The sequence below is a fragment of the Nothobranchius furzeri genome, chromosome 9, assembly GCF_043380555.1.
Source record: "Nothobranchius furzeri strain GRZ-AD chromosome 9, NfurGRZ-RIMD1, whole genome shotgun sequence".
NCBI classification, from domain to species: Eukaryota; Metazoa; Chordata; class Actinopteri; order Cyprinodontiformes; family Nothobranchiidae; genus Nothobranchius; species Nothobranchius furzeri.
In genome coordinates this window covers 42,870,004-42,896,152 of record NC_091749.1, presented here as the reverse complement: position 1 = coordinate 42,896,152, position 26,149 = coordinate 42,870,004, and the positions used below count along the sequence as shown (strand labels likewise).

Here is a 26,149-nt window from a genome sequence, read left to right as displayed (position 1 = left end):
CACTGAAAGACAAGAATCTGTTGTCAACGTATTTGTTCCTGTAGTGCAGAAATACTTTGAGAATGTTCCTAAGGTGCACTAGACAGCTCCCCCTACACTAATCTTCTATTTTATGCAAAGTAGAGTGCAGTAAAATGTAAATTAAAAAAACTCCACAGTTTTCTGGAAATGGATTAAACCGTATATCTAATTATATAAGAGACTATTATAAAAGTTCTACTTGAACATGTCTTATTGTTGAACTGTAGGCAATTGAACGTTACTTTTTCAAAGTGCTGGAGTCTGAATGATACTGAGAACCACAAGAGACCGGTTAGAAAAATTCCAGCTTCTGACGCTGACACGTTGAAAACGTGCAACACTTGTCCTCCTCTGGCAAAAAAAAATAAAAAATAACAGAACACTCTGGTTCCAACAATGGTTGGAAAAGAAGGGAGGATTGGGAGTTGCTGCTTTCTACTGGCTGAAAGCTGGTACTATATATTTGTTACTTTTAGCCATTTAGAAGATAACATTTTAGCCTCCTTATCTTAATGAAGGTAACTAAAAAAACTCTCAATCTTTCTTGTTGTCCTCTTGGGAATATTGAGAAGAAGAAAGATATGAAGAAACTATTTATAAGAGCTATACTAGAAACACTTCCTCTAAATTCTTCCAAAAGTGATGCACAACTGCCTTGAAAAAATGGGGAATTTGCGCCATCCACTGGCACCAAACAGAACAACACTCTGGTTTCCAGCAGCATTTTGAGAAGAGTTGCTGTCCAGTTTTTATATGTCGATGGTGTTAACAGGTAAAATCGCAAAGTAACACAATAACAGCAATAACGGAGGTTGGTTAGAAGACTAACTATTTATAATATATAACTATATATATAACTATAATATATAACTATTTATAATATATAACTATATATATATATATATATATATATATATATATATATATATATATATATATTATTTTTTATACAGTTTATCAATTTCTTTTATATATTTTGCCCACAGTTCATTATCATTGTGGGGTTTTTACGTAGTGAACTGAGATTACAGCATCTATTTTGCCTCTGAAATTTTTTATCTTCTTTAATATCATTTTTCTTTTTCTCTGCAAAACGTTTCCCTAACCCTATTCCTCAGTTGTACACCATGCAAACTAAATCAATCAATCTCACGATAGTAGATAGTAACCTGCCACTTGTATGTACAGTCTATGATAGTAACCAACCAGAGTTTAGTTCCAGATTGTCGCCACTGGAGGACGTCATTTCCCTCCTCAATCACAATAAAAAGTTTGTAGCACTGTAGCCAGCTGGGTTTAGCATTTTGACCCACACAACCATCACGTTTAAATTTTACACAAATATCATTTTGATTCGTACCCATTTTTCTGTGCACACTCCCGTTAAAAAGTACGTAAGGCTTTAATTAGTGCTGGTTTTCCCACTCCAGAGCAGTAGATGGCAGTAAACTATCTTACACTCGCGTTCCCTGCCGCTACTGAAATTAACCGAGAAGAAGAAGAACAAAGCCAGGCGGCCCGTTCTTTGACTGCGTAGAAGCATTTTGGGGAGTGTATGTGTGTGTGAAATACTAATCTCAGCATGGCAGACGTTTCTATTCCCGAAGAGGAGCAAAAACAAGAGGAAAATCCTGAAACCATTCGGTCCGAAACTGACGAGAATTCTCAAGAAACACCCAACGGTGTAAAAACGTGAGTAGCAGTGAGGGTCGCGTCCGTGGTGCAGCTAACCAAGCTAGCTAAAATGGAGTCCTCTGAAGCTAACTATTGTTAGCCAAGAATTTAATTTCTGTGACACAAAGCACCTCTACGTTTCTACGTAATGCAGCTCAAGTTGTGTTACGGTAGTATTTATGCCTAATCCGCGGTCATGTTTATTTGTTAATACTAAAGTGGAGACGAATTTTGGGATCGTGTTATAGTCAAGCTGAGCTAATTTTTGTGCTTCTAGTAGCTGATAAATCGGTAACGAAAATAATTCAATTGGTCAGTTAAATTAGCATATTAAGTCTTCAGTGTTAATTGCAATTATAGAGACCATAGTTGTGAGTTAAAGCTCGAGGTGTGTCGTTCCACGAACATAAATGAGTTAGCTGCTAATGGCACCACGACGCCATATTAATCTTTGTAATAAGAACATATACTGCAGAGCTAAAAGAGCATTTGCAGTTCAGTTTTGTCCTTGAAACGAACTGCAAAATACATATACAATTAGGTGTCTTTTTCCATGTCACTTCTAATTGACCTCTACATAATTTTACTTTACTAACATCCTTTTGTTAAGTTAAAAATGCATTTTTCCCATTCTATGAAGTTTCAAATTAAGAGATCTAATTTGTTACATGTTGATATCACATATTTTAGCTGGAATAGTTTAAACTTTGAATTTACTCTCATTTTTAATCTAAAGCTTAATAATGTATCATCATTTATTAATAAGTAAAATATCAAATATATTGACCTTAAATCCAATGGCTAGGCTTCTGTCTCAGGTTTGTTTTCATAATTGGGGTGTGTAAATAATCTCTTAAACAAAACAGGTGTATTAGGCGAAATTTGCTGAGTACCATTGGAGTCCAAAAATATTTTTGAACCAAGAAAACTACTGTTAATTGTAAAGGAACTGTGTTTATGCAAAAATAAACCATGCTCACATTTAACAATTTCTTATACTGTTCTTGTAATAATGAGATCTGTAAATTGGTGATTGTTTGCTCTGTTCAGGGAGAATGATGATGGTAAAGAAACCAAAGAAAAGCATGATGGGAAAGACAAGTTCTCTGGCATCAGAAAAGGAAACCGCTTTCATCCCTACAAAGAAAAGTATGGTGCAGATAGGAAGAACACGTATAGGAACCGAGTGTTCATCAGCAACATCCCGTATGACATGAAGTGGCAGGCCATTAAAGATCTAATGCGTGAGAAAGGTAACGTCTCCAACGCCTTGGTTGGTGTCTCCTTGTTTCATTAGCCGTTCTTGTTCTTTGTTTACCAGATGGAGCTTCCTGCTTCTGGCACTAGTCCGTTAGTTTGACTTACTTGTTTTCTAGTGGTACTTAAGGCAAATCAAAAGGCATTTTCAAGTGTTGCACATTTTCAACGTGTTTTCCTTTCTCTATTTCTTGTTCTTTTTTAATTTATTTATTTGGTGTTTTAGTCTATTTATTAGTTTGGATGGAAAACTAATTCAGTCTGGGCTGAAATGTATGTGAGAAAAGGAGGATGAATTTGGTTAAACTGTCACTTGTGTTTTGGCATAGTCCGCTCCAAAACGTAACCTCAAGCTAGTTGTAGAATCGATTGCTGACTGTTTCTCTAGCATTTGCTTCAAGGTGATGTGCAACTATGAATGAAAACAAAATGTTTTACTTTCTTCAGTAGGTGGGATCTTAAGAAGCCTTTTGGGCTCGAAGGACAGTTTGAAACTTTACTGCAATGAATGGAATTTGTTGACCAACTGATCATGTTGAAGTCTTTTGAATTCCCAGGTTGATTATAGCTGTGTTTCTCTCTGGCCTTGGCCTTTGGGTGTCTCAGTCACTGCCCAGCAAGGCATGGTGTTGTCTGGTGGGATGTTGGTCTGGGCTGACTGTTGATCATTTATGGGACATCTCCAGCCGTAGAGGCATTGCCAAGGCCAGCGGCGACTTGAAGACTGGGTGACTTAAATTCCTTTGTTCTTTTGGTATTTTCCCTTTGTATGTCTCATGTAGTTGGTGAGGTTACATACGTGGAGCTCTTTAAGGATGCAGAAGGAAAGTCAAGGGTAAGTGTTGTGGTCAACTTGCTGCACGAGGTTTTAAATGCCCTCCGCAGTATCTCATTAATCATGTGCTCTTTTAGGCTCTGAACTATTGGCTCTACTGAACTGGAGATACTGTAGGTTGTGTTTAGAGCCTGATAGATGGATAACTATTGACATTCATTTGAAAGGGAGATGTCCTGTTGATTTATTGGGAAATGTAGCCTAAAGAACTTGTAAGAGTACATATTTGCTTTTGTTGTTGTTTATATTAATTGGTCTAAATGTTTGTTTGGCCATTTTCCAATCGGAACTGTGGGTTGTGAGATTTTTATCCTATTGATTGACCTTCATGTCTCCAAATATATATATTTTCAATTCTTTTATATGGCTCTTCTTTCTCTCCAGTGGAGCAAAACTGCTTTAAAAGAACCAGTAGTGTTTGTTTTTTCTGTCTGATAATAAATTACTCACATGCAGATTTAAAAGTTTGAAACGGATGGTATTGTAACCCCACCACTGTAACTGTGGTCTTGGTGAAGACCTTTTAAATGTTCAGGTAAAATCACAAGTTCCTAGAAGGAATGTCTATTTTTTTTCTTTTGAGCTTTTAAATGTTTTGTATTTACTCTTATTAATATTGCTTTTCAAACATAGAGAAATGTAACCATTTGTTTTTTGTTAACTGTTTGATCATGTTTTTATAAACACAACCAAAAACCTCCTGGCTCAAGCCAGTGGGTATAGTTGGGCCAATTTGTACTTTTAAACCTAAAAATCTACTGAGAAATGAGATTTAATGTCCCACTTTTATTGTTGTTATAATAAATGTATTTTGTTTACCTCTTGTGGGTCACCTGGATTCTCCTGATGCTTCTCTGATCAGGGTTGTGGGTAAGAATCAAGTAATTTTTCTCCAGTATAACTTTGTTATTATTTTTTTTTTACCCATAATCGCAATTTCCCACAACAATTTGCTGACTTTTGTCTTCTCGTCTAAAAGTGTGGTGGAATTTGGGGATGAAGAGTTTGTGAAAAAAGCAGTGTCGACTATGAGCAAACAGGAATTGAATGGAAGGCCGCTCAACATCAAGGAGGTGAGAATGAAAACATTAAAAAACAGACTTGAGTCAAATGTATCAGATTTTTATTTGGTTTTGTGTTTTTTTATTATTATTGCATTAAATGCATGTAACAAACAGATATTTACAGTTATTAAATGAACTAATTTAAATCTGTTATTGTGGAAAATAGAATATTCCTGGTAATTGTTTTATGAGCCATTTTTATTGCATTCATGCATTTTTAGATGGAAGGATGTGGTTTTAGTTGGAGGTATTTTTTACATTTCACCAGATGAACCAACATGAATCTATGGTTCACAAGAACAGTTTTATCAGACTATTTCTTAGTTTGACACATGATCATTTAAAACGTTTTTATTTATTTAAGGACCCTGATGGGGAAATTGCTCGGCGTGCTCTGCAGCGCATAGGAGGGGGTCAGCAGGGAGGCCGTGGGCAGGACATCGGACCAGGTGGGATGAACCTCCCACAATCCATTGCCAACAACCCCAACATACCACCTGACATCATCCTTGCACTGCAGTCTGGACGACTGGGCAACACAGTGTTTGTGGCGAATGTAAGAAAGTGGCTGTAGCTCAGTGTGGCTACTTATGGTTGGTTACTGTGATTAAATATGTCCAAATTCTTTCAGCTGGACTTCAAGGTGGGTTGGAAGAAGTTGAAAGAGGTGTTTAGCATCGCAGGTGTGGTGAAACGAGCAGATGTTAAAGAGGATAAAGATGGCAAGAGCCGTGGGATGGGAACTGTGACTTTTGAGCAGCCTCTTGAGGCTGTACAGGCCATATGTATCCTTTTGAAAATGAGCATAAACATGAAAAAGAGAAAATTGTAATTTATTTAATTTGTTTGGATTTATCCTTGACTCTCAACTCAGCCATGTTTAACGGACAGATGCTGTTTGATCGCCAGATGCATGTTAAAATTGTAAGTCATTTTAAGTTAATGACTAATTTTGAAGTTGCACAGAAGATGTGAAAATGAGTTAAATTATTTGTCGTGTGATCTTACAGGATGAAAAGTCTTTTCCTCTTGAAGATTTTCGTCAAGTTGACAAAACTCCTCAGTTACCACGTGAGTGAAATGTCAGCTTATTGTTGCTCATAGTGGCGACCTCGGCAGTGTTTTGACTTCCTGTGAGGACATACTGACACATTTAAGAGAAACTTCAGCTGTGAACAAATGTTTTTACTCGTTGGGTCTTTACAGAAGTGTTGGCTGTTCAGTTTGCAAGTTATTTCATAGATATTTAATGGGATATTTCACCCAAAATGTTGTGTTGACATATTTTCCAGAGTTAGATAAGTGGGGAAAAACTATTTTAACTAGCACAGTTATTCTCCTGACTCTGTTGTACTCCTTTAGTTTAGCATAAAACACAGTAAGTGAATGGATCCAACTAGCATTGTGAGTAAAAACGTTCTTAAAATCAGTGAGTAGTGATCACTCTTATGCTTGGTGACCTAAATCATTCCGACTGCTAGTGAAAATAATTAGTAACATAAAGGAATCACAAACACCATTTTAGACTTGGGACAGAGTTTGTACAGGTGCTTGAAATTATTGAAAATGTTTGAATTTTAATAACGTGTTTTCAAGGTATGGAAAGTGCTTTATTTCTGTATTAAGTCCTTGAAAATGCTTGAAAAACAAACTGCACAGTTTTGTTTTTATGATGAGCCAAGATAGATTGATGAAAACACTACATTGGTTATCTTTAACAACAAAAACTAGAGAGCGATCATTTAGCTTTTAATAAACATGGTTCTGGCTGTTCCAAGGGGTCCACTCCTTTCTGTAACACCAGTGTGTGAGCATCAGACTCCTCCTAATATAGGGTTCAGCTGCTGGACCGGCGGTGTGCTCTGGCTACACTCGCAAGCCCCGTTCTTCCTGCTGCTGCGGTTCACGTCAGACGAAGGCTGCTTTCTCAATCACAAACTTTGTTTACGAAACATCCCGAAGTTCGCAAATTAATAAAATACTGAAAAAAAATCTAAGTTTTGGCTGCATCCTGTGAAAGTAAACGGCACCAGAGCTTAATGAGTCCTGTGTTCAGATTAGTGTCACTACATGGAAACACCAGTAATTAAATGAAGCACTTCGTCGTTCAGGGCATCTGTTTGGGAGCCAAAGCATGGGTAAGCCATTTCAACATTTAATCAACGACCACACCTGCTTGTAATTTCGGTTTTAATTGATCCTAGTCCAGATTGTATTATCACTCGTCATAAATAAAATAAATATTTCAACAGTTTTGTATTTACTAGCAGAAATACAATGCACGAAAACCAATTTTTTAATAAAGTATATAATTAAAATTTATTATCAATTAATAGGTTTGCAGATGGAGTGAGGGTTGAAATCAAATATTTCAGTGATGCAAAAGCAGGAGCAGAACTTGACCTTAAGCTGGACGGACACTGCTGCGTTTTCTCTCGTAGCGTTCAGCTTCAGCTCAATCTGTACGACTTCCCCGCAGAGCAAATCTTACGAGTCATGTGCTCACACGGTACGACCCAGTTCTGGGGTGCGACCTGACTGCTAACACTGTACGTCTGGTAGCAACACATCTGACCCAAGAATATGCTAAAAATGAAAACACGTTAGACTTTTTTGTGGTATTGATGTCTGTTGTCCTTCGGGAGTGCTGTAGGACACACAGATTTATGGGGGTGGGAGGAGGAAGAGCAAGAAGGGCAGGGTGAAGCGAAAGCAGGACAAAACCGGTGGTGCGTGTGTGGCAAATGTGTCTCCCATGGTAACCGAGAGGGAGAGTGCTCACATTTTTGTCAGCAGAAGTTAACGGTAAACTATCGTGTGATCAAACTTATTCAATTATGAATGATTTTGGAGAATTTTAGCATCCAGAGCTGTCGTTTGCTTTATAGATGATTAGGCAATTCAGTAAAATGACTTTAATTATTTTGCAGATATTATATATTTAGCGAACACTGTATTGCTACACTTACTGCTTGTTATACTGACGGGAGAGGTGAATGTTCAGCTTCATCCGTGACGAGTGGCGTGTCCGATGGTTCACCCAACATGACAGAAGCAGCAGCTGCAGGAGCAGGTTGTCGGCTCAGGAGAGCGTCCAGTGTCTCTTGTCTCTCCGAGGGCGTTTAGGCTCCTTGTGTGGGAAAATGGTCAGTAAAGCATTTAGTTTACGCCTTCTCTTATACCCAGCCACTTTGATGAGCTCTTTAAGTTGTTGTGGTCAACTATAAGCCTCAAACACATCAGGAGAAAAATGTCAGGAACACAGTCGATCACACAATCTTTGGGAAGTTGTGTCCGTCCACAGGCATCTTCCCACTGCTTTCTGCTCTTCTTGCCAGTGGGAAAGCTGTGTAGACTCACAGCACTACCCGTGTTGCTCTTTGACTGGAAATTACATCCAAAAGCAGCAAAATGCGGCATTTTACATCATTATTAATACGGTGAGCGCGTAAACAAACACTAGCTTCACTAGCTATTCTTCCAAGTGCATCCAATATACGTCATCACCCACAGAGTGCATTGCGTGCGGAAAACATGGCGTCCTACGTATGTCCAAAAATGTACTAAATATTATAGATTTATAAATAAACAGCAATATTTTGTGTGTTTCTAACAACACAGTTTGGTGCAACAGAAAACTTGTGGCTTATTAGGGCGTACACATCCTCATAGTCGGAGTTCCTTTTAACATTGAGCTCATTTTCACAGGTCTGAACTAAAAGTGCCTTCTTCCTGCTGCAGACGGACAGAGGAAGCTGCGTGTGACAGCGGGTGTGAGCTGTCATACGGTGCGGAGCAGTGAGACAGAATTCACGGCAAAACTTTAAATATTGCAGCGACCTGTGACAGATTGTTACTTTTCTGTAGTTTAGTGGGTTCTTGTGTATAAAGGAGGAGGAGGATGAATGACCAGCTGACAGCTCAGCTGTTTAGCTGGAAGATGGGAAAAGGAGACCTGCAGCCAGAGTCTGACGCCAAAACGAGGGTTTTAAAAACAAAGCTTCCTCATTGAGGGAGATGAGCTGGGTCATGAACTGACACTAAAACTAGGTGTTTTTATTTTTTCAGCTTTGTTTTGGTTAGCGGTCTGCTTAGTGACGTATGCTCCGGCAGGTGCATTCATGATGCAGCGTGTCCTGCTGGACAGAGGCATCGTGCAGTCTACCTCACTGAAATCTTGTCGTACAGTGTGTCACCTTTCTGGAGTTCTCACTGTGTGACATGAACAATCCTGTGTGACAGCCAAAAATCGCACAGTGTGATTCAGGCATTACTCATGAGAGCAGCACACCGCACAGACACCGGCTCCTTCACAGACGTGAAAAAAACGGCAGTACTGGTTTTTCAAAGTAAAATACATTTTAAAATTTTGTTAAATTTAAATTCATTTTAAACTCATTATGGTTAGTATACATGCACAAATATAAACTATATTTGTCTCTCGTATTTACATGGTTTTAATGTATATCCCAAAAATTTATTCTGAAGGTACGTAGTTTTAATTAAAAAAAATCTTTTTTTATCCTTCTGAAAGTGTGGCGGCACGCCACGGCAAAATACACATAGCTGAAACCCTGGTGTGGCTGTGTTGTGTAATAAGCAGGTGTGCACATAAGTGGTCTGCAGGTGTGCATGCGCTGTCGAAATAAACAATGCGCACCTGAAAAAAAGCTGCAGCATGCATTTGCGCACCTAAGATTTTGTGGAGAAAGGAAGACATTTCTGGAGCATTTTAAAGATGTCCAAGAAGCAAGCTCCATTAAGTAATTATTTTGGTGTTTCTCCGCCTCCAAAAAAACGTCAGACTGAGTCGGAGCTACAAAAGAAAAGAGTATTCGCGGAGAAATGGCTGCAGGAGGTCAGCTGGGTTTAAACAAACGATGAACGCACAAAGATGTGGTGCAGATTATGCCGTGAAAATCCCACCCTGGCAGACAAAAACAGCGCCTTTTACATAGTCACTAAAAACTTCAATCATCCAGCGTTTGATAAACATACTAACATCAGAGAACATCAGAAAGTTGTCCTCTGCTGTGTGTGAACCGGAGGAAGCCAGTCAGGATAGTGAGGATGATGAGGATGAGTCTGTAGAAATAAAAATGGCATTTATGCCATTTTAAAAACTTCAATGCTCTGAAATAGTTATTTTGTTAAGTGTTTTAAAATTTATTTTATTTGATTTTTGTCATCACAAAAGTAGCCGACCGTTTACACATTGTGTTTTACAGACAGTTCAGTCATGTTATTTGAAAATTAGAAGGTTTGAATTAAGCTGGCAATATGTACCGTTGTACATATTGTTTTCAGTCAAAATTAAAATATGTTGCATCATCAACGCATTACTCAGTTTTTGCGGGTCACTTATCATCTTGGTCCTGGTTTCTCTGTTCGTAGGCACTTTGTGTTTGTTTTATAGTGTATTTCTTTAGTCTGTCTTTGGTTTTAGGTGGCAGACTAGAACTAAAAGTAGACAGGTTAGAATTAAAACTAAGCCATTGTCATTTTGTTTGAAGAGCTCTGTCTCAGGATAAATTTAAAGGTCATTCTAGTTGCTTCGTAAGGTTATATCCTGTCTTTTTCACCTGTTTCCAAAAATTTAAAATCAGGTGATCGGGCACTATTTTTGATCCTACGATCTGATAGAATCATCCCTATTAATAACTAATAAATGTGAGGGCAAACTGTCCTCTTATTGTTTTATCTTTGCCATGCGGTGCTTGAAAGGTTTGAAATTTTACCTTGAAATTGCTTGAAAAGTGCTTGAATTTGTCAGTAGGAAAAGTGTAAGAACCCTGATTGTTAGTGAACCAGCATAAAAAGCACACAATGACAGCAAGAGGGAAAAAAATACACATCATATTTTTGCAGGAAAGATTGGAGGTTGTGTGTGTTGCATTAAAGTTTTTTAAGCTGACAGCAGAATTGGGATCACTACTGAGTGATTTTAAGGACTTTTTTACTCACAATGCTAGTTGGATCCATTCACTTGTTGTGTTTTATGCTAAGCTAAAGCGAAAGTAGCACAGCCGGGTCAGGAGAATGACTGGGTTGGTTAAATATTGGGGTTTTTTTTTTTCACTTTTCTAACTGCAAAGTTTGTCAATAGACAATTTCAATTTTGGGTGGAACAATCCTTTAAAAACTAAATTTTAGCCATTTATTTAAAGGGACTTTACGGAGTTTTGAATTTTTATGCTCGCGATTGCCCCCCTCAGGCCAAAAGTGTAACAGCAGCTTCAATAGTAGGCTCGTGCACGAGGTGCGCATGCTGTACGTGCACACTCCGTAATGAAAATAACAGCTGAGACAGTCCCTTGTGTGTGTGTGCGTGCGTGTGTGGCCCGGAGGACAGGAGAACGTGCAGCTAATTAATTAAATAATTTGGTTCTGTACCTTTCTCTTCAGCACAACCGACAAAGGTTTATGATGGGTCAGTCCTCCTGCATGCTCAGATCTCCCTTCCCTTGCTTGAAAAATTGTTCCAAAATGAAAGTTGAACCCACATCTATTTTATCTGTGAATTCAATGCCGTTCGGCGAGTCTCGAATAAAAATTTGGGCATCTTACTGTAAAAAAAAATACCATTAATGTAAAAAAGAAACTCTAAAACAACTGTATTCTCATCCAGAATCAAACCTGAGTCTTCTGCATGAAAGTCCGACGTCTTACTAGAAAAAGCGCCAGTGACGTATTTTGTATCTGTAACATTTATGTCCTTGATGACAGCTGAAACAACGTTCAAGTAATGGTTTGGAGGGCTATGCCTGAGCGTGAACGCGCATGAAGCAGCCTGCTCGACCCGAGCAGCTCTCTTTTTCTGTGATTTTACAGAAAAACAGGCAATCACAGTAAAAATGCCAGGGCTCATTCTACAGGACCAGGGCATTGCAGGAGAATGTATGAAGAAGAAATTTATTATTTCTCTACATGTTTTGGCTGTCAAACTTCCATAATGCCCCTTTAAGTAATCCTGAGATTAACTCAATACCCACACTTTGAGCACCATATAATGTGAAATATTCCATTTCATTTTCTGTGAGTGATTTCTGTCAGAAATGCTGAAAAAAGTCATGTTTGACTTGATGTAATAAAATCCTCACCTGTTTAACCACACACAACTTAGTCCCCCATAGTAGTACGTTTTGTTTTGTTTTCTACAAAATAATCTGTTTTATAATTCAATGTATTGGCATAATAAAGGTACATTTTTTTCTTTTTGTTTCTTGTAGGAGGTCTTGGAGGTATAGGCATGGGCCTTGGGCCAGGAGGGCAGCCTATCAATGCTAACCATCTGAGTGGTGGAGGGATGGGCTCTGGGGGAGCTGGAGGTCAGCTGCCGCTCATATTTTTTATTTAGTAACTTGTGTTTAAAAGATGCTGCAGGCTTCTTAGTTGGTTAGCAGATTCATGCCAATAGATATGAAATATGGGGAGGAATCATTAGATTTTTTTCTTATTTGGAAGTCAGGATTTCCAAGCCTGGCCTGCCAGACTCCTCCTCTGTTTAATTCTGCACAGAGAAAGGGTCTGGAAAAACTCTTATTCAAATAACCCCACCCCTTGAGAATTCTAACCGAGCCAATCAGTGCTGAGTAGCGTGCGTCACACACCACAACGCCGAGTTTGTCATAATCGGCGACTGAAGCGGAGTTCTCTCCATCTCTTTCCTCTGTTCTAAATGACTTGAATGTCTTTAAAAGAACAAGTGGAAGTGCTAAAAGCCTTTCTTCTTAAAAAAAAAAGCCGTTTGCTCTGTCGCCAGACGCCATTTTTGACTACAGCTAAAAAACTACAGTGCCGCGCGGTACAGCCGGCGTTTCCGTCTTTTTTCTGATTGCTTATTTTTGAGCTGCCTAGTCCTGCCCCTCAAGTTCCTCTGCCTGTGAGTAACCAGACTCGTTCTCTGTGGATAATTAAACAGAGGACGAGTCTGGCAGGCCAGGCTAAAGATTTCCGACTTCCAAGGACAAATCGAACGCACCATTGGGCTGCATGGTGGCGCAGTGGTTCGCAGCACGAAGGTCGCAGGTTCGAAACTTGGCTGAGGCCTTTCTGCGTGGAGTTGCGTGTTCTCCCCATGCATGCGTGGGTTTCCTCCGGGTACTCCGGTTTCCCCCACAGATCACAACATGCCCTGTAGGTTATAAATTGTAAGTCGCTTTGGATAAAAGCGTCTGCCAAATAAATAAACATTATTGTTCATGTTTGGTCTCTGCAGCTACACAGAGAACCATCTGGGCACCTTTAGAGGTTTTGCATCACCAGAGTAAAGGGCTTGTAGCTAAAATTCCTCCTGTGCTTTAAAACCACCTTGTTCCCATTTCTGCAGGTATGGATGCTTCAAGTTATGGTGGGATGAACAGACTCAGTGGAGGAATGAACAGTGGTGGAGGCTTTGGAGGCATGGGCAATATGGGCGGCTTTGGTGGCAGAGATATGACCTCAGTTGGAAGGATGGGAGGTGAGTGAGAGTTCTCAGTCACTTCACACAGAAGTGATTGTCAGTTGGTAGTTTTTTGGCTTGTAAGTAATATAATGCAGCTTTCTAGGTTTATCTTATAATGTGTGTTTAGAAATGTTTCGGTCGGGAATGGGTGGAATGGATCGTGACTTTGGCCACAACGACATGTCGTTGAACAGATTTGCGGACTCTTTTGGAGGAATGGGTAGGTGATGATCTGATTTTAGAAAAAAAAACTGCCTTTGTATTTTTAACACAAGCTGGTGTTTGTTGAGATGTTTTAGTACGTGTGCATGATGACATTTAAAATTGTGATTAATTAAAATCTGCCCCAACTTGTTTTTGGTCTTGCAGGTGGTGGTTTTGGTGGAGGCATGAGCAGCGGTGGCATGGGACCCATGGGCACTGGCTTAGGTACTGAAACATTTTCATTTCAATTAGAAAATGGCTTCATGTCACCCAATGGTATCAAGTCATAAATCCAACTTCATAAAAAATGAGTTGGTAGAAAACCATTGAGGTGTTTTGTTTTATTGTTAGTTGCACATCTACTCTTTAATTTGGTGCCACTCTTCCCTTTGTGGATGTTTTCTCTGCAGGCAGCATGTCGCTGGACAGAATGGGCTCCGGCTTTGACCGTTTGGGCATGTCAGCAATGGACTTGAACCGTGCTTTTGGTGCTTTTGGGGGTGGCGGCCACATGGGTGGAGGCCTGTCTGACCGAGGTTCTGGCTCCAAAGGAGGCTGTCAAATATTTGTGAGAAATGTAAGTGTGGGTCAGATGCTTATAGTATACAAAGCCTGCTAAAATGTGGGATTAGAGGTTAATTAGACTTTAGTGACTAGACCTCATTGTTTAAATTCCCCAGATCTTAATACGTTTTGGGGATATAATTATATAATTTATGGCACTGGCTTTAACTGAACTTCAGCTTTGAAAAACCATCTGACAGATTATTTTTATTTTGCAGCTGTCCTATGACCTGACATGGCAAAAGTTAAAGGAGAAGTTTGGTGTTTGTGGTAAGATTTGTATTAATAAAGTTTTTGTCTGGACGTTGCAGATTCAATTCCATCTTTTGTTGTCTAATTAAAAAGCTGCTAAAACATTTGGCACAGCATTGTGACTGAGCTGTGAACTAATGGTTCAGAATAACTGGCTTAACTTTAACAACAGTTTCTAAATCAGAATGTAATCATTACTCATTCTTTCTTGCAGGTCCAGTAATGTACGCAGAAATCAAAATGGAGAATGGAAAGTCAAAGGGATGTGGAACAGTGAGATTCGATTGCCCGGAGAGTGCCGAGAAGGCCTGCAGGATGATGAACGGAACCAAGATCAATGGCCGAGAGGTGGACGTCCGCCTTGATCGCAATGCTTAGAGATTTTGTAGTCGCTACTGTCAAACACTCACACATTCAGACCCCTTTCCAATGATTCTGTTGTTTTGTTTTGTTTTAAAAACACAGTTTATCTCCTTATGTGTGTCCTTTTTCTTTTATGTATACTACAATACCATTTTGTCTGTTTTTCAACCCTCTTTTTAATTTCAGTTTATTTGAACAAATAAACTTTTTAATTTTTAAAACTTTGTGCTTGTGATCTTTTCTAAGCTTAAAGCTGTTGACATACATTTAATATTGTTGGGTCCAGAGCTACCAGCTTGTAGTTTTTGTTGTCAGGAAGGAAGGGAATTTTGATTTTAATTGCTGAATAATGTACGTTTTGCAGAGTTAGCTGTAAACGTAACAGAAACCAGCTAGAGATTAGGGTTTTGGTTACAGAATAGGTGCAAAGTTTTTACTGGAAATGGCCTTCTCCTCCCTGCTCATATAACATCAGGTAGATGTTTGCTTCACACATCTTACTGAAACAGAAAAGTTTCACTTATCTTTTCAGAATATGTGATAAGTTTCCACAAGATGTTTTCATGGGCTGTAAACAAATCTGTAGTGCTGAAGTTTAATTGTGTTTACACATGTGACCAGCACACACACTGGTGTATTCTGTGAAGGGAGCCACATCTCTGACATTTGTAATTCAAGGTTTAAAATTTTTGTTTGGTGTTTGGACAGTTTAATCAGTTCTGAGAAGTTCACATTTCAGTCACTGCACAATCTCACTGGATTATTCCCAATAATCCCCAACTCATACAGGATGGACAGAGTGGCGAAGAGGATGTAGCAAAATAAGGAAATGAGTCCCAGCTTCCAGTCCAGCTTCCATCCGTTGATGTGCACGGCTACGAACAGGAAGACGATTGAAAGGAGTAGTGTAGAGGAAGTGAAGACCAGTCCGGTACTGTTAACTTCTACTGGTGTGTTGGTGTCCACGAAGGCGGTCTTTATGAACCAGGGCAGACTTAGGCACAGCATGTCAAACACATTCGAGCCCACAACATTGGACATGGCCATGTCAGCCTTCCCTGTTAAAATGACATCACAGCTTGTTAGTATGCAGTTTGCACACAACAGGACTTTAATTAGAGTGAGCTGGAATGTTGGTATTTTACAGAGCCACCACGTAAGTAACTGATGTTACCTTCTCTAGCCACTATCACACTGGCTACAGTGTCAGGTATACTTGTTCCAGCAGCAAGCAAAGTCAGTCCCATAACGGTGTCAGGAATGCCAAGAGTCTCCCCTGTAAACAAAATCCCAGAAAGAAAGAGAAAAGGATCATTCCCTGGGTCTTAGTAATTTTGAGATCGCCAGACTAGAATTTCATCCATCTAAAAAACAATGGTTTTTTGTTGTGCCCCCTGAGCTAATTCAGCCATAAATGTACTTAAGTGTTCCTGCCTGAAGTTGCCAAGCAGTTCAGTTTATAAAGTACCAAATCACTAGGAGAACCGTCTGAAGGCACTTCACAAAATAAAATATTCCAATTGAGTTTAGTTCATTAAGTCAGTTAGTTAAAAGTTTAATCGGAAAAGGGTAGAATGCTTTCTCCAGGTCAGGGACGAAGTCCTGCCCTAAATATCTTGGGGTCTTGTTCACGAGTGAGGGAAAGATAGAGTGTGATCCATAGGCGGATTGGTGCTACTGCGGGCATTGTACCGATCTGCCATGGTGAGGAGAGAGCTGAGCTGAAAGGCAAAACTCTGGATTTACCGTTCAAGGTTTCTACCATCATCTATGCAGGGTATCCGCGGGTCCTTAAAAAGTCTTAAAAAGTCTTAAATTAGCTTTTCCAAATTTAAGGTCTTAAAAATCCTTAAAAATGACAAATAATCCTTAAATATAGTTTCCAAGGTCTTAAATGACCAAAGACCCAATAAACAAGATTATTTTATTTCTATAAAATTTTGTGAATTTCTAGTTAGTGTTCAGCATTTTTTGTGTACGATGTTGGCGTAAGCGGAACCGTACACATTCAGTTGGTTGTGAAAGGGGGCTATTTTTAGGTGAGCACATTAGCTGGTTAAGCTAGTGGGCGCTTGCGACATGGGGAAGTGCAAGTTTAATGGTAACTGGATGGCTTATCCCACCTTTGCGACGTGGTTAGCACCGGTTCCAGGCAATAGCTGGGAATTATAGCTTAAATTCGGTCAAAGTGGCCTTAAGAAAGGTCTTAAAAAGTCTTAAATTTGGCTCCCTTAAACCTGCAGATACCCTGTCTATGGTCACGAGCTTTGGGTATTGACCAAAAGAATGAGATCGCGTATACAAGCGACCCAAATGAGTTTAATACACAGGGTGTTTGGGCTGTCTGTTACAGATAGGGTGAGAAGTTTGGTTATCCGGAAGGAGCTCAGAGTAGATCCGCTGCTCCTCAACATCGAGAGGAGCCAGTTGAGGATGCCTCCCTGGTGAGGTTTTCTGGGCTCATCCAACCAGGGGGAGACCTTCAGGAAGACCCAGGACACGCTGGAGGGACTATGTCTCTTAGCTGGCCAGGGAACACCTTGGTATTCCCCCAAAGTAGCTGGCCCAAGTGGCTGGTTAAAGGGGTGTCTGGGCCTCTCTGCTTAGGCTACTGCCCCTGCAACCCGACCCCAGATAAGAGGCTGAAAATGGATGGAGTTAAGTTTACTTCATAAGGAACCCATCAGACTGACTTGTGTTAGAGACTTTACAACAATCCTCATATTAAGCAAGCATGTAGCAATAGTGGAGAAGAAAACACTCTTTTAACAGGAAGAAACCTCCAGAGGGACCCAGTAAGCACCACTTACAGCCAACATCTCTCAGTTCTAAATGACTTATGGAAACAATGGTGAATGTGTACATGGTGGCACATCACAACTAATTTTACTAAATACATTCATGAGAAGAGTACTTACAGCTGGCCATTCAAATGTCATTTTTGAATATAACAGGTCTAAATTGCTCTGATTATGTAAAATTACACTTTGTACTTCTACACAATGTCAGAATTAAGTTTTTTGGTAGACATTGTCGAGGCCATCACAATATCAAACAGGATGCAACAAGCTAAGAAGATTTTTTTTATAGAAGACCTCTATCAGCTTCTGGGGTTAAGCCCCTGGCAGACTAGGCCTCATGAGTTGAAAGGTTAAGACTCAAGAGACCCTGGCTGACTTCTTGATTCCAAGGTTTGATGACGTATTTCACACACAAGCATGCACGAGGCCAGCTGAGCCTTTGATGCAAATTCACACGAAGCAATGATTGTGTGTGGGTCACACACTGACAGTGTGAGGAAGAGGAAGAAATAAACTGGATAAAAAATTAAAAGACTAGTCTGTCTGAAGGGAATCAGGATGACTAAAACTGGATACAGAGGGCCAAATTATTTTTACAGAACACCATATACTGTGTATGTGCATCCTCTTTCATACGAAGCTTATTACATGCTTCCACTACACGTTTAAAAACAAAAAACAATTTGTTATTGGATTCTAAAGTGTGTGTGTGTGTGTGGGGGGGGGGGGGTGTTAGAAGCTCAAGAGGGAGAGCGAGTTGGCCTGTAATCGGAGGGTTGTAGGATCTATTCTGGCTCCCTTCAGAGTGTTGCTGTTGTGTCCTTGGCCACGACACAATCCACCTTGCCTGCTGGTGGTCAGAGTGCCACAGGGCAGCTGTAGCTACAATGTAACTCATCACCACCACTGAGAAAATGTGAGTGTGCATGAGTGAATGACTGATTGTAAAGCGCCGTGTTCTAGGACTCTAGAAGGTGCTATATCAAAAACAGGTCATTTAAAAAGCCTGTAAAATGGTGCATTTGCTCCTTTGGCAGAATGAAAACTTCTGAATCAGTCTGCAAACCTCATACCAATGTAAATACTTATTTGTTAATATTTGGGCTTATTGAGAAATTCTTTGATTTGAGTATTGCAACTCGCTTAACAAACCAACAACTCTTAGGATATTCCACATATTCTATTGTTCATGCCTGAGCATATGACTCAACTCTTCTACGTGTACACGTCTGGCGAATATGGAACAATGATCTCCTTGTGCCTCAGTTGATCTTCAACCGACACACGATAGCATTGTCCTCTTTGCCTGATCTTAGATCAGCTTCATAGCTTGCTTTATTGTAGATAGAGACCGAAGTTATTCTCAGACCTCTGCCCGGTCATGTATGTGCAGCCAGTCCTCACATGACTTGGTTCCTTGGGCCTAAGGCTGCTGTAATCCTGCTGTGGCTGGAGCTGCACTGTTCCCTCTCTTGGACAATGGCATCTCAGGAATTAGCCAGCAGACCAACATGTGACTCTGCTCTGCAAATTAGACCTTTTTCCTCACAAGTTTCAAAGACTTGTGATCCACAATGGCTCAGAGAGGATGGTGCTGGTTTCACACCTGTGTTTAAACCGAGAGGTCCCAGAAAGTGTGCTGAACGTACACGAGCCCTCAACAGAAGGTAGATTTAGCTTATAAAGGGGGTTTCTTAGCTAAAATTAAACATATGTTAATATTTACATTTTCTCACAACATCTCTAAAATATGTTCCTCACCAACAACAGTGACCATCCAGACCAGCACATATGTGAAAGCGGCAATCCAGACTGCTGACATGAAGAACGTTATCACAAACCACCGCTTCCAGAACCGTCTCCTGCAGTCGGGGATGGTTATGAACAGCAGAGTGATGACTGGCAGAGACAAAACCCATAAGATCCTCTTCAGGTCGCTCTCCGGCACAGAGAACACACTTCTCTGCTCTATGTGCGTGAAGACAGTCAGGAACATTAGATCAAACAAGTGTCAACTCATGAATCATTTCTCTGTGAAATCCTGTCTTACCTTCTGATATCTCATTGAGACCATGCAGGCTGAGAGACAGGTGAGAGTACCCCGAGTCATCCTGGAAGATACCACTGTCTGTTCTGGAGTGCCCACGCACTCTCAGGCTGGTGTCCTCATTCCAGCCCATCAGAGGCTGTCTCTCTAACTTTTCACCTGAGCCCAAACAGGTGCAGCAAGGGCTCAGCTTCCTCAGGACAAACTCACTTATACGAAGGTCAAAGCACAGAACCACAATGTAGACGCCGTAGACGAGCATCAGAGAAGCAGCCTCGTACCTATCAGTGTAAGGGCAAACACCATTTGGTAAGTGTGATTTTTCATTAATGTCCCAAAGATTTTATTGTGGTTAGGTTTTGGACTCTTTGCCGGCTAGTCCATGAGTCACTTTGGTTCAAGCTAAGCTGAACTCATCTGACCATGTAGCCTTTTTGTCTTTACATCTCAGGAGTCCAGTGTTTTTCCTATCTCTATCAGTCCATTAGTTTTCAATTCTTGCTGTCTCCTGTTCAGGATGCCTATTTCTATCAACCACTTGGTAAGAGGTGGGGCACATCCTGGACAGGTCACCACTCCATTTCAGGACCCTCTTGGAGAGTACAGACGCTTTTTTCTCCTCTCCCTCCCTCCTTATCCCAAGGCTCTTTGTCCTGTCTGTGCACGGCGCTTTCTGCATTTTTTCTGGAAACTATTAAAAATGGATCTGGTCAGTTGGTCTCTCAACGCGATAAACAAAATTTTTTCTACGATGAGAATGGGAGAAGGGGCTCCCAGATGCCCCTCTGGGACAGAGCCAGCTGGATATATCATGGACTCCTGGAAACAGTGGAACCTGATATGCCTCTCTCAACTGTCTGTAGAGAACTCTGAAGATGTCTGGATATTCGTCGTTTTGGTGTTGGGATTCCTGCTGTTTGGCCTGAGCGGTTACCTGGCTTACTGGAAAATTAACGAGCTTTCGAGGAATATTGGCTCAATCCCGGAGCTCAGGGATGGAATGCATCATGCTGTGAACGCACAAACTCATATAATTGTCGAGATGAGTCGTAAGCTTAGAACTTTGGCTGAGATTCAGGCTCTGGCACAGAAGGTGGATTCCATCAAGGAGCGAGTGGACGGATCAGCACGGATTGGGATTGATTAATTACACCATTATTGATCTAGAGGGGTTGTAGACCAACAGAACAGTAAGGCAGAGAGGAAGTTATCTCTGTCTGTTCCCAAAACAATTTTTATCTGAATCTGGTGCCCTTGGAGCCTGTGAGGCTGAAGTGATAACTGCCCCCTCAGAAGAAATAAGGAATGTTGCTGTCGCTATGGTAACTCTTCTCCCTATCCCAGCCTGGGCAGGACTGTGACCGGCGAAGGCTGTGGAACCGTATCCAGGAGTCACTGTGCTCTCTATCCCATTATCTCCCTCCCCTGTCCAAACGGAGGTGATGAGCGCTGCTCCATGCGGCTGCACGCACTGAAGTGAGGAGAGTCCCAACCCTACTTCCCCACCTAGTGGACATTTATGTTGTGTAATGTCTGAAGTCTGTGTGCACATCTGTCTGAGGTGTTTTTTTGCATAGCAAAGCTGCCCTCTCTGTGGAAGGTAACTCTGAAGTGCCTTTTTTCCCTCCCCCCGACTATCCTTATATAAACCCTCTTGATCTATTACGGTAGCGCAACTCGGGTTGTGAATGACCACAGTCACCAACTCTTGTCATGTGTCTATGTCTATGCATGTATGTCTGATCTCAGAATTGTGTGCACTGAAACTCTAATTTCCCTCTGGGATTAATAAAGTATTTTTAATTGAATTTGAATTGAATGGAATTGAATCAAGATGCACAAAGTCCCATTTCACACACACTTTGTGAGTAGAAATGTTCTTACTATCATAGCACAATTTCACAGTAGACATTCTGACATGAAAGAGCAGGGAAGGTGTATTAATGATGTCTGACTATTTTCTTTCTGGTAGACATTCTGCTAATAAGCATTGGACTGCAGCTCTGGCCATACTTGCACCATTAGGATCAAGCATTTGTCAGTCCGATTGTCAAAAGGATGGACATTTCCAACTGTTTTTTATAGTTTAACCCTCCCACTGTCCTAATGGGTGTGACCCCACGAGGAAAGTTGACCATTGAGCAGGATTGATGGTTTATTTCTTGGGTCCACGTGGCAGGAGTGAGGAGTGAGCACCACCTCACCCCTGCCATGTGGACCTCAAGGGATAAACCATCAATCCTGCTCAATGGTCAACTTTCCTCTCAGGGTCACCCATAAAGACAGTGGGAGGGTTCAGCAATATTCCTAGATTATTTTTAGAGATAAATAATTACAGATAAATGACATCTTCTAAAATAGTCTAAGAAATAAAAGGTAATTGATTAAATGTTCACAACAAAAATAAAAACACGTGACGGTAGGAGGCAGGGAACATCCTGAACAAGACTCCATTCACATCTATCCTAACATGTCTGTTTTTGGTCTGTGGAAGGGAAACCCTAGTAAAAACCTACGCATGCATGGGGAGAACATGCTGATTGTGTGCAGAAAGGCCACAGCTGGTATTTGGGGTTCGACCTTCTTGCTGCAAGGAAGTAGTGCCAGTGCCACCATGCATAATTGATAACTTAAAGAAAACAAACCAGAAATGATCACATTATTATGTTCCTGGTTTCCTAATCTGGGTGTTTTCTGGTTTATTTTACATGATTTAGTAAGCTTTTAAATTTTGGGTTGAATTTTTTGCATATTTCACAACAGCGGAGCCGATATCACTGTACAGTCTGTGTAATAAATGCTGTTTGTCAGCGTCACAGGATTCAATAAAGAGCTGTAATTACTGTCTTTTATTGTCAGCCACTTTACATGAAGATGGTTTATGATCTGCTGAGTCACTGCTCATAAGTTAAATACAAACATACACTCACCAGTACACCTTGTTATCGGAAATGATGGCAATAACAGCAGCGACGCTGATCCCGTACGCCAGACAGTCCCTGAATAAAGGCCAACAGGTGAGATGACCCACCTGACACAGGAAAAAAAAAATCAACACTTTACATTTAATGAAACTCATTTGGTGCTTTGACCCTTTAAAGGTGCTGCTCCAGGACAAAAGGAGTTGGTGATCATGTAAAATTTGTCATAATGTTCGAGTATATTGTCATAATGTACCACAGAGGTCAAAAGTCCACAGGCAGCACAGATAGCCAGCAGGTTATATACAGCTGATCCCACAATGGTGCTGACCCCGATGTCCCCCTTTGTCACAAACACGCCTACAGAACAAGCATGTAAATAGTTAGGTGGAGTGAGTATGAGGAGTAGAGCTACTTTTTTGTCTAATGTGTGCTTACCTAGAAATGCTGTGACCAGTTCAGGAGCAGAACTTCCTGCTGCCATGAAAGTGGCTCCTGCTACGTCCTGAGTCAGTCCCAGACCTGAAGAAGCCCCATGGAACAAGACAAAACCCTGATGATACTCATACCAGCTCAACAAACCCACTAACCCCTTAGAAAGGACCCGTTAATAAAGGAAAGGTATCAATTATTAATCCACTGTTTGGGATCACATTAAGTGATCTGTGACTTTGTTAGGATTTATAGAATAAAGGATTCAATTGCATATCTGGATAACTGTTGGACATCAATAATGTTGATAGTAGACTATCATTTTATCATTTGAATTACGTAAAATTACTCATCAATAGCTTGATCTAAATGAGTTGGAGGATGAGTGTCTTCTCTGTGACTGATAACCATCAGTTTGATGTGACAAATTTTCTGTTTTTCTTAATGTTTCAAAGGCAAAAGATACAGAGTCACCTGTAAATCAGCTGGGTGACGAGTCCAACAGTAAACAGGAGAACAAACTACAGCAGGGCTAATCAGAGCAGCAGTGGTCCAAAAATGATGCCAAGGACAGTGTGCTACTTGCACAATCTATCTCTATAAAACCGACAGGCAGGCACTTTTGATTTGGCGCAGGGGTTATCAGAGTACGTAAGATGGCCTAAACAGTTCCAAGGACATTGATTAAAGTCAGCTAGGGAATATTTCACTTAAGCTGAATCCAATGGGGCATATTTGGGACACACATGGAAAAATAACAAACACCAGGTGGGAAAAGAGCGCAGCAGAATGTCCTTGGTGTTGAGATGAAGGTCAATGAAAACACAAAAGTGTAACTGAAACAGGCTGAATTATGATTGTAAATGCCTGTTTACACCTGTAGCAATAAGCATAAATAATAAAATACATGAAGCAACTTACGATCACTTATTACTTCCAGAGATGGCAGGAAGTAGTCGTCACAGACTATTGAAACAGCCAGAAGCAAATAGAAAATGAGCATAAAATAAATGACCAGCCCTCCATCCTTCCTCTCCTGCACCGTGAAGAAGCCTTCAGGGAACTCAGAAGCCTGAGGTGAGATGCATTCTGTCTCGTTCTCTAAAATGACAGGACACACACACACACACACACACACACACACACACACACACACACACACACACACACACACACACACACACACACACACACACACACACACACACACACACACACACACACACACACACACGTTGGTATATCTATACATGTGAGGACCCTTCATTGACTTCCATTCATTTATGTGACTACTACCCTGTTGCTGTAGTCCTAACCCTAACCTAAACTAAAACTTAGTTCACACCACACCACTAAAACCAATTATCAGGGTTTTTTTTTCACTGTGAGAACATTGAAAATGTCTTCACAATTTCAAAATGTCCCCATTTTAGAGGTAAAAAATCAAAAATGTGTCCTCACAGCAGATGTAAGACCTGCACACACACACACAACTGAATGGTAATGAATGACAAAACTGGTCACCCTAAATAACTCACAAATAGCCCGAGAACTCGGTCAAGCTTGTTTGAAATCTTAAAGGCAGTTAAACTGAATTTCATGGTGATTTGAGAGAAAGCAAACAGAGTCACGGTTGGTGATCAGAGGCTTGTTGGCTGGTGTTTGAGGTTTCACATTCTAGCATATTTTTCTGAAAAATTACTTTCAATAGGATTTATGGTAAAAATGGCCCTTTTGGAGCAGGAGAGCTGGTAGAAGGGAACATCATGATTTGTTTCGGGCCAATTTATCTGTTTTAATGATTTAATACTAATTTTAAAAGTCCTCATTTCCACGGGATTTCAGTCAAGCGTTTGTGTGATTCGAACACCTTTTCTGTGATAAAAAATTAATATCTCATTGTACAACACTGTTGATGACCACTTTAATTAATATACCATTTTAAACCTATTCTTGACTGTTGTATCCACCTAGATATTATTTCAGCTTTGTGCCAGGATTACCAAATGTCATTTGTAACAAATAATCCCATTCATTGATGCATTGCAGCAAATTGGAAATATGAAAATAAATAATCACATAATAAACAAAAAAATGAGTTGACATTGATGCTGATGCATCAAGTTGATTGTAACAGACCTAATTCAATTCAATTCAATTCAGAAATACTTTATTAATCCCAGAGGGAAATTGAAGCAGAGAAAACAACCCAAATCCCACACAAGTTTTATAATGTTTCTGTGTGCTTACCAAGAGCTCGACGCAGCCTGAAAGGGTGGATTTCCTGAGTTGTTTTTGCTGTAAATGATATAAGATGAACAGCAGCGTACAAAAAAACTACAAAGCCCAAAAAGTAAGGTATAAAATCTTTCCTCTTCTTTTTCTGCAGGGGTGCAGCTTTACTCGTCATCATGTTATGGTTAAGTAAGACAAAAATTAGCCAGTTTTCCAGGGATTCATGTGTTTCTTTGGTCTAATGAGCTGGCAGAGATTTAAAGCAGGCTGTGAAATGATTGCAAGTGCTGCATCTAACACTACACTAGGCTACAAGCTGCAAAGAGAGATTATTGGGGGGAGAAAGCATCTCTTAAGGTCTGGCGGTACCAAAGAATGGAAGAGATCACGAGTTCTGAGTCATTCCACTTGACTTGAACAGCCTGTGGCACATCAGGAGTGTACTTCAACGTAGGAGAATACTTCCACACAGCCATAACTTAACTAAGAGCAAAAAAGAGTAGTAGCATGTTATTTCTGCCATGCAAATCACTAATTTAAGGGTCTTTAATGTTTATGTTTATGTATTTAGCAGACGCTTTTGACCAAAGCGACTTACAAGTGACAATCGGCATGTTGCCTTTGAGACTAACAACAATAACAACAACAACATTGACATCGGTCATGGAGAGTAGGGAACAAGGAGTGGACAGTAGAGAGGGGGGACGGGTGCAGGGAGGGTGCTAGTTAAGAAGATGCTCTCTGAAGAGCAGGGTCTTCAGGAGGTTCTTGAAAATTGAAAAGGAAGCCCCTGTTCTGGTAGTGCTTGGTAGGTCATTCCACATTTGTGGAACGATGCATGAGAAGAGTCTGGATTGTCCTGAGCGTGGTGTAGGCACTGCTAGCCGACGATCCTGTGATGGCCGGCACGGCCGGGCCGAGACGTAAGCCTTTGCAAGAGGATTCAGGTAGATGGGAGCCATACCATCTCGGACTTTGTATGCTAGTGTTAGCAATTTGAATTTGATGCGTGCTGCTAGCGGTAGCCAGTGGA

At 40.6% G+C, this 26,149-nt stretch overlaps 2 protein-coding genes across 2 annotated transcripts; one reads left to right on the top strand and one right to left on the bottom strand.

Annotated features, from left to right (window-relative positions):
- Positions 1–1,496: 1,496 nt before the first annotated feature.
- myef2 (myelin expression factor 2) lies at positions 1,497–14,901 on the top strand. The gene is made up of 16 exons (XM_015953551.3): positions 1,497–1,713; positions 2,746–2,948; positions 3,735–3,787; positions 4,650–4,657; positions 4,767–4,860; positions 5,216–5,407; positions 5,483–5,636; positions 5,726–5,775; positions 5,862–5,922; positions 12,081–12,179; positions 13,181–13,312; positions 13,425–13,517; positions 13,667–13,726; positions 13,912–14,078; positions 14,284–14,335; positions 14,532–14,901. The coding sequence occupies exons 1-16, from the start codon at positions 1,604–1,606 to the stop codon at positions 14,693–14,695; spliced, it is 1,692 nt and encodes a 563-aa protein (XP_015809037.3). The 5' UTR covers positions 1,497–1,603; the 3' UTR covers positions 14,696–14,901.
- Positions 14,902–15,372: 471 nt separating this feature from the next.
- Positions 15,373–25,462, bottom strand: slc24a5 (solute carrier family 24 member 5). Its single transcript, NM_001323798.1, is given in 9 exon segments — positions 15,373–15,738; positions 15,855–15,956; positions 19,243–19,449; positions 19,532–19,809; positions 22,459–22,559; positions 22,706–22,809; positions 22,888–22,971; positions 23,803–23,982; positions 25,132–25,462. Coding segments are annotated over 9 exon segments (1,542 nt in total). The 5' UTR covers positions 25,295–25,462; the 3' UTR covers positions 15,373–15,415.
- Positions 25,463–26,149: the final 687 nt, after the last annotated feature.

Excerpts from the sequence above, each read along its gene's own strand:
- myef2 (XM_015953551.3), top strand. The coding sequence starts at position 1,604 with ATGGCAGACGTTTCTATTCCCGAAGAGGAGCAAAAACAAGAGGAAAAT. Across the intron at positions 5,637-5,725 it reads TGAGGCTGTACAGGCCATAT|CCATGTTTAACGGACAGATG; the intron begins GTATCCTTTTGA and ends CTCTCAACTCAG. Across the intron at positions 14,079-14,283 it reads GTCAAATATTTGTGAGAAAT|CTGTCCTATGACCTGACATG; the intron begins GTAAGTGTGGGT and ends TTTATTTTGCAG.